The following is an 8,798-nucleotide window of genomic DNA, read 5'->3' as shown; positions in this document are numbered from 1 at the left end:
CGAAAATAATCATCAGACTCAAAAGAACACGGATATCTCTTAAGATAGAAGTACAAAAAGTACAAGTATTACATCCATCAGGTGTATATAAATTAAACCATGAAAAATCCAGTTCTTCATTTAGGGCAAAGGGCTGAACTGTGGGGGTGGGAATCACCAGTGGCCCAACGGGTCGATATTATCACGATACTTAAGTCACCATACGATCTTATTGCAATTTTAAGATTTTGCGATATGTTGAGTATTGCAATAAGATATATTGTGATTTATTACCTTTTTCAAACTGCAAATTATGCAGTTTATCTACATCTGTTTTATCTCTGTTCATCTTAGAGTTTTCATTCACATATCTTGAGGTCAGAGGTCAAGGGACCCCTTTGAAAATGGTCATGCCAGTTTTTCCTCACAAAGATTTAGCGCAAGTTTGGAGGGTTATTTAGCATTCTACCCGACAAGCTAACATGACATGGTTGGTACAAATCGATTCCTTACCTTTAGACAGAATAGTGTCCGTTTCATTGTTAAGAGGTTAATAGTTTATATAATGAAAGATGTATATTTGACATCTGTGTATCGATACAATATTGCCACGCAAAATATCGCAATACTGTGCTGTATTGAATTTTCCTCCCACCCCTGCTCAACTGTGTTAGAGTACGAATCCAATATGTTTCTCTGCAGAGCAGTGAGTTGATAATATCACCACCTCCAGGAGAGGGCGACATTGTTTCTATTCCCCAGAACTTTAATGACGCTGCAGAGCCATATTTAGCATTTTAACATAGAGACGAGCAATATCCGTGTTTGTTAACAGATTGCAGTGTCAGATTGCAGTGCCGTCCAACACAAACCAGACTACATGGACATTTCAGCATGTAGACAACACATGTGCTGCTGCAGTTTATGAAGGATTTTATGGTGTATTTTTCACCAGTATGTGGATGTGTAAAATACTTGGTGTCTGACGAGTTAGAACATTGTGCAGAGTGGCCACAGCCTGTAGATTGATTAAACGGCCAGGAGACAATGTCAGAATGAACCAGCCTGTCTGTGAGACTACTATGCTGACTTCCAAAACCAATCAACCAATCAACCCTTCTTCAGATGACTCCAGATGATCGCAATCATTAAAGTAAAAGCAAAATTTTATTAAGCTCGACATATAAATTACAGGCACATAAGGTGACAAAACTGATCATAACATTTTTATTAGAGGCAGAAAAGCACCCTAATAATGCTTCAGTCCAATTCCCTTCTAACGTCGTTGATTATATTAATCTCCACATGATCATGAATCTGCATGAAGCCACGTTATGTAGTTCAGACACTCAAGCAAAGAAATCAGTGCGTTGTTGACGGCTCACGGCCCGTCACGGTAGGCAGCCCTGGAAAGAGATCGAGAGAGAGAGATGAGTGTGAGAGAGTCTCATTTTCAGTGACATGCATTTAAGATGTAGTTGTGAAAGATGTAATTACCTGCGGCCTGACGAGTGAATTGTACTTCTCAGGGGTTGCTGCACTCATTACTGTTGTGTAAACAGTACCTCTGTGGATCATCAACACAGTAGACGATAGATCAAACGCCATGCAATGCATAAACTATTAAATCACGTAAAGCTTCCTTACAAATATAATTAATAAGCATATCAATAATAATTTGTGCACCCAAAATGTTAAACCATAGAAATAGAATAGGAGTAGAAGGGTCATTGAACTGTTTGCCGAGGGAAAAAGAAAATAGCGGCTGTTAGTTGTTATGGTGACAACAGAACACGCGTCAGTGGGGCCGTAAAATGTTGTCGTAGTTCGCCGGGAAGAGAGCAGATGCTTAGAAAGAAATGGACAGCTGTAGCATATAGCACACTCACTGGGAATTTCGAGAGCTGCAGCAATTTCTGTCCACTTTCTTTTGTGGTACAAATGGGAGGACATGTCAAAGAGGCACTCTTCATTCCACAACTCCACCAGTTTCTACATGTTTACTTTCTACCCCATTTGCTGCTTCCTGTTTGATGCTAGAGAGAGCGCACCGATTGGTTGTTGACAATTTTCGCGTCATTGAACTTACGATAATATTAAACTTATTAAACTCTAGCTAAACGATTGTGATTTTATTCCAAAATTGGAAATATTATCTGCGACAATGAAATCACTTGAAAAGTCATTTGGTGCAATACGGAAGTCAGCTCGCTACAAAGGTCGTTACGGCAACGGTACACATAATAATGTCCGCCGCTCTGACCATCCTGCTACGTTGATTTGAATGGGAATATCTGTTCTACTCCTATATTCTATTTCTGTGTGTTAACCCTTCAGTGTTTTCACTGAGCTCAGCTATAGCTGTTCTATATGGTCCTTGCTATGTGCTGAAGGCTGATGGGGTCAAACAAAAGCCTACTGACGTTATTGCAGAAGTGGGGCAAAGGGAACAGATAGTAAGTGGTATGAACACGGCTGCTCCATCTCAGCAACATGAACAGTCATGTGATTCCTTGAAACAAAAAAAGAGAGCACAATGAACAGACAGCGTTCTCCTTACCCGTTACACACTGGAAACAGCGACAGGACCTGTAGGGCGAGACTAGATTAGAAATCCATACGTCATCGCTGACTTTCAGTACACAATCTCTCAGAGAGGCACATGTCCAAAAAAAAGGGCACGTGATGAGTTTAAAGTTAGCATATCATAGAATAAACAAATAAATAGCTTGCAAACTGCAAGGAATCTCTGTCCGTCTGTCCTTCTGTCTTTTTGTATGTTCTCTGCATCTCTCAAGAACCATTCATCCGATCGACTTCACACTTGGCAGGTGTATTTCTGGGCACCCCATGGAGTGCTTTGTCTAAATTTGGTGCAATTTGGACATGCGACACATTCAATATTAATAAAGTTTAAACTGTCTGTATCAGCAGAGCGTTCAAAGAAATGACAACGCGGCTCTAATTACCGACCAAATGTACCGATACAATTAGATTCACCATCTTTGCAGAATCTGTCTGTAATTTGGCAAAGAACATAATCCAGCAAAGAGCATGTGTTTAAGTATTGTTAATGTGTTTGGGCTTTCTACAGTAACTGTGGTGTCTTCCTGATTTAGCTGCCCTTCCCCCTCGTCATCTTCTCACAGAATCTGAATTTATTATCATCATGTGGGTTTTTGTTTTAGAAGGCTCTCGCTGTATCCCGTGCTGCAGTACCACTTTCCACCTGAACTGATACTAATACACCGGCGGGGCGGCGCTATTTTACCAAAACACAAATATCACTATGTGATACTGACATACTTGTTATTGCCAGATTTATTTACAGAATGTTTGCGGGTGCGGGTGGGAGTAAAACACACTGCAGGAAAACAGTCCATAACTACAATGTTTTCCTCTGAAGTAGAACTACAGTAAATAGTGGGCCTATACAGTTGAGTTTCATATTTTTAAGTGCTTCGGGGGCCTTTTTGTAAGCTATTTCGGGCTAAAATGAGTGAGAATAGTAACATGATTCAATATTTTTCATATCTTAAAAGGTCCCATATCGTACTCATTTTCAGATATATACTTGTTTTTATGTTTCTACTAGAACATGTTTACATTAACAAGTAATTTATTGCACAGTTACAACAAAACGTTGCAACTTGAGTTGGATGAAGAGCAGTTCTGCTTGTAACGTAACTGTGCGATAAATTAGTGCGCAAGCTATTTGTTTGTTTATTGCAAATTTCCCCACTGTGGGACTAATAAAGAAATATCTTATCTTATTCCAGTATACAATCTCCTCAGTATCACGTTTACTTTGGTCCCCCTGAAATATTGATGTTTTGGTCCAGACTTGCCTGATAAAGTGTTTCCATGTTGATGTTATCTTGGCCGGTAGCATTTAGTGCTTTGTTGGCTGCGTCTCTACAAAATGAACACATAACAACAGCATAATAACAGGAACAGCAACGATATTGTGGAAGTATTCATCGCCTGAGATGACTCACCTTCGATGGTCGTGAGCTGGAGGCGGAAGCCAGTGGTCAAAGTTCGTCTCCACTCTGAACCAGCTAAAACAGGAACTCACAATGTTATGTTGTTATTTGCAGTCACACTCAACACACACCGTACCAGATTCTCCTCAGATCGTTTATTTCGCCTACCCTGCATTCACGGGTTCCAGGGGCCAGATATCAGCGGGGCCCGTTCGGTCTCTGGTGATGACGGCGCCCTCCCCTGCTCGCACCCCGCCCGCGATGTAATACACCCCAGTGATGATGGGGATCTTGGCGAGACGCATTACTGCATCCTGAAAGTTCTCTGCTTCCTCCAGAGTCTGTGTGGGTTACACACCATTTAAAGTCTAAATTTCACTTCCTCATACGGTAAACTTCCTCATTCTAAACTTATGTAACTTATTCACTCACCTCCCTCACCAGCCAGCTGACTGGGGATCTGCGAAAGATGACAGCAGACACCACATTCTTCCACCAGTTGTACCAGTGTTCACTTCCTGATGATCACACACACAGGAATGAAAACAAAAAGGAACAATGGAATCTGAATATTGCAACATTTGTTGACAAACGTGACAGCTGAGTAGAAGTGTGATGTTACCTCGCTGGTCGCCAGACACGGTAAACTTGTTGGGACTCTGTCCCGTCCACAGGCCAACGTAGCCAGCAAATGAAGTTCCACGGTATGCCTCCTGAATGCGTGCATCAAATAGACAGCGACAGAATTGTATCCTTTGCCACCTCATCGTTATGCAAGGACAGTTGTTTAGTTTTTAAATGATATGAATACATACTGTACCTTTCCGTTCTTGTGGAAAATTACATTCATAGTCATATTCCTCAGAATAGGATGTGGATAATCAAGGTTCCTGCCGTGGAACACGTTCCCATTTTTGTCCTGAGCTACGATGCTGGTGCAGAATCTAAGAAAGCATAAAGTTTGTTTGCATGCATGAGAGGCCGTTCACTTTAAGGCCCAGACACACCAAACGGACATCAAAGAACTAGCGGCGATGAAGGCCGACTGTTGCGTCGCCTCATGTCGTCTCTGTCTTGGCCGACAAGTTGCACTCGAACACACTGCAAAGACTACAGCCGACGGTCAGTTAGCATGTATGTTCTGCACCTCCGTGAGATGAAATAAATCTCCACATCAGCAGGTAGCAATAGTCTGTATTCGTCATTCAGAAAGGGAAACCGGAAGACAGAGGATTGCGAATATAGTGTGCTACAGGAATGAGTCCTAAAACCCAGAAATGAGTTAGCATTTTAGCACTTCTGGTTCTCTCGTCTAGATGTCAATGGGTTTTTAGTTAGACGCCTGAAATAAGGTCTGTGGTTAACACAAGCTGAAGAGATTTTAACAGTTTGTTCTACAATATAAAATACATCAATAAATATCCCACTCGTGAATTTTGAAGCCTTTATGTGTCTTTAAAAAATGTGGTTGCTAACAAGTGGCTAAATGAGACTACTAAACGTCATCACGCCGACTCTTCCGCCTTTACAGCCTCGTTGTGTATCCTTAGGTTCATGCGACCGCGGTGTAGTTTGTTTATAGCCTAACGTTAGCTTTTTACTTCTGGCGATTGCGTTTACACTTCAAAAATCCTAAAGTGGTGTTTAATTTGTGGAGATTATCTTGCTGAACAAAACTTGTAAATATCATAAACGTTTGTTTGCCACAGAGTTTATTAGAAAAATCTCATTTGCTTTTTGTCGAGGGAACCAGGTTGATGGCTACAAAGATATGTCATCCCTGGAGCACTCTATACAAGCCGTTATGATACGTACATGAAACAAAGCCGCGTTTGTTATTGCGAAAATATCGGTGTGTTGGAATGATCAGATGAGATGAAGATGAAAACTGAGAAGAGCCTTCTGTGTGTGCCCTATTGACTTTACTCGTTGGCTTGCTTTCCTCACTTCCGTGTGATTCGCTTACGCTGAACAGCCAATCGGAGTGATATCTTTCACCAGTGAGCTCCACCGCAGATTCAACATGCTGAATCAGCCTCTGACACGGGCAGACTAGAGCAGACGGTGCGGGACACACCGCAAAAACTAGGCTGACAGTGGCTAACCGACGATCCCAAACTGTCCAAAGGCCGACGGTCGGCTTGCTGTGTCAGGACCTTTAATCCTGCATACTTGTTAGACATTGTGTGTCTCGTTCTGCTTTGTGCACAAGTTCCTGTTATAACTGTGATTTAAAATCATACATACGCAGATATTTCATAGGCAAAGTTGAGAATGATGACGTCTGAAATGTTTCCTCCCAAGTACGAGGCCAGGCCACGGATCTCCCCGGCGTACGGCTGAGGAAGGTACTTTTCCAAGGACATCACAATAGGTTTAATGGCATGATGAACCCATTTTGGAACTGTAGTGCTGCAAACAACAGCAAAAAAAAAGAAGAAGAAAAACATGTCTGTGTCAGCGTTACTACTACTGGAAGATACACACAATAACACAACTGCTGATTAATCCAGAAGTTAACCTGCTGATTCAAGGCTGACACTTTACTTTACTGCAGTAAAAATACTAATACCACACTGTGAAAATACTCTGTTACAAGTAAAAGTCCTGCATTCAAAACCTTACTTAAGTAAAAGTATGGAAGTATTATCAGCAAAATGTAGTTAAAGTAAAGTAGAAGTATTGATTGAGCAGTAAAATGTTCCCTGTCAGTGTTTTACTATATCTGACGTTTAATTCTGTTATATACTATGTTACTACTAGTTTAATCTACAGCAATGCATCATATTCTATAAGATCATCATATGTTTGTAGCGTTGCTGTCCAGTGAGAACCACGTATTTCTAAAAAGTCAACTTTTCATGGTGTTAGAAAAACACATACACACAAACACATAACTGAACACTTCATCCTTCAGTTTATCACAAACATTCAACATCAGCACATCTGGAGATACGTGGTTTTCACTGGACAGGAAAACTAATCTGAAAATAGTGGAATAAAAAGTGCAATATCTACCTAGAAGTAGTAGAAGTATACAGTAACAGAAAATGTAAATACTCAAGTAAAGTACAGGTACCATGAATTTGTACGTAAGTACAAAACTTGAGTAAATGTTACATTCCACCACTGCTGACATAATGTGTTAATATTAAGTTAATATATTTCAGTATAGAGGCTGTCAAAGTTAAGGCATTAACTTTTTTTGTGGCTCAGTTTTAAAGCTAGAGTGAAGATGGCATCATATGAAACTAGAAAACCTAAAGAATCCTTTGATACCAACCATGTCATACTAGCTTGTTGCAAAGAAGGTTAAATAATGCTCCAAATTTTACTAAATTGTTGGCGAGGAAAAACCGTCATGTCCATTTTCAAAGGGGTCCCTTGACCTCTGACCTCAAGATATGTGAATGTAAATGGGTTCTATGGGTACCCACGAGTCTCCCCTTTACAGACATGCCCACTTTATGATAATCACATGCAGTTTGGGGCAAGTCATAGTCAAGTCAGCACACTGACACACTGACAGCTGTTGTTGCCTGTTGGGCTGCAGTTTGCCATGTTATGATTTGAGCATATTTTTATGCTAAATGCAGTACCTGTGAGGGTTTCTGGACAATATTTGTCATTGTTTTGTGTTGTTAATTGATTTCCAATAATAAATATATACATACATTTGCATAAAGCAGCAGATTTGCCCACTTTTATGTTGTTTAGAGTGTTAAATGCGTGACAAATCTCCCTTTAAGGTACATTTTGAACAGATATTTATACGGACAATCATGAGATTAATCATGATTAAATATTTGATCGACAGCCCTAATCCTAATGTTAGCTAACAGTTATTTGTTTATCTATTTGTGGTTTTGTCCCCTGATGATTACAGTTCCTTCTCCTCTACAGTCTGTTTAACCACCACTGATAATGTAATGGAAAGTGAAACTAGGCAATCTGTGGACTGTTAGTTACCTAACAATGGTTTTCTATTATAGTCTATTTACGAATCACTCTTATTAAAACAGCTTTGCACTACTCATAAATAACTTCTGCAACACCAGATAAAAGTAGAGTTATATCACAATGAGTACTTAAAAACTCTAAAAGACTACTTCCACTGTAGTATTGGTCATATTTAACAACATGTTATGTGTACAGTAGTCAGTGTGAAACTTACTCAATGACCTCTGCTGCAGCTTTCTGCAGGTAGTCCACGTCAAAGACTTTGGTGAGAGGAGCCCAGCGCACCTCAGGGTGCTCATCCAGACTGATGTTGACGGTCGGAGGAGCGACCTCAGACCGGCTACAGACCACCAGACCACCGAGCAGCAGCAGCAGAACCATCATCATGACCGGTCCAGAGAGAGAGAGACAGACAGACAGCTGACTGCTGCTGTGACAGCGGAGAACACCGGAGACATGCCCGAGCCTGAGAGAGAGAATGAAACTTCCCATCCGAGGTTTTCAGAATAAAAGCTGCATACAACACAAATATGTAGCTTCCGCAAATCAGTGGCTTTTGACTTTATAATGATAATAATGATGATAATAAACACTAAATAATTACTTATGGAAAACAGCAAAAAAGCAACACATTGTACCCAAAGTATCATAAGAAGGCAGTGGTGGAATGTAACTCAATACATTTACTGAAGTACTGTACTTAAGTACAATTTTGCAGTACTTGTGTTTCCATTTTATGCTACTTTATACTTCTACTCCTTTACATCTCAGAGGTGAATAGTGTACTTTTTACTCCACACCTTTAGTTACTTTGCAGATTTAGATTATTAATACACATTTTAATTAAAGGTTAAGCAACCCAGCAGTATACAA

At 40.4% G+C, this 8,798-nt stretch overlaps 1 protein-coding gene across 1 annotated transcript; it reads right to left on the bottom strand.

Annotated features, from left to right (window-relative positions):
* Positions 1-1,127: 1,127 nt before the first annotated feature.
* LOC141777562 (N-acylethanolamine-hydrolyzing acid amidase-like) lies at positions 1,128-8,352 on the bottom strand. The gene is made up of 11 exons (XM_074651975.1): positions 8,140-8,352; positions 6,213-6,377; positions 4,786-4,909; positions 4,588-4,678; positions 4,398-4,483; positions 4,134-4,306; positions 3,978-4,040; positions 3,828-3,894; positions 2,540-2,568; positions 1,477-1,546; positions 1,128-1,385 (listed from the first exon to the last, which is right to left on the bottom strand). The coding sequence occupies exons 1-11, from the start codon at positions 8,310-8,312 to the stop codon at positions 1,371-1,373; spliced, it is 1,056 nt and encodes a 351-aa protein (XP_074508076.1). The 5' UTR covers positions 8,313-8,352; the 3' UTR covers positions 1,128-1,370.
* Between the last annotated feature and the right edge of the window lie 446 nt (positions 8,353-8,798).

This window comes from Sebastes fasciatus, chromosome 1 (genome assembly GCF_043250625.1).
Source record: "Sebastes fasciatus isolate fSebFas1 chromosome 1, fSebFas1.pri, whole genome shotgun sequence".
NCBI lineage: Eukaryota > Metazoa > Chordata > Actinopteri > Perciformes > Sebastidae > Sebastes > Sebastes fasciatus.
The sequence above is the reverse complement of the archived record's forward strand: the minus strand, read 5'-3'. Positions and strand labels throughout refer to the sequence as shown.

Excerpts from the sequence above, each read along its gene's own strand:
- LOC141777562 (XM_074651975.1), bottom strand. The coding sequence starts at position 8,312 with ATGATGATGGTTCTGCTGCTGCTGCTCGGTGGTCTGGTGGTCTGTAGC. Across the intron at positions 4,041-4,133 it reads CTGGAACCCGTGAATGCAGG|CTGGTTCAGAGTGGAGACGA; the intron begins GTAGGCGAAATA and ends TTCCTGTTTTAG. Across the intron at positions 1,547-2,539 it reads CTGTTTCCAGTGTGTAACGG|AGGTACTGTTTACACAACAG; the intron begins GTAAGGAGAACG and ends GATGATCCACAG.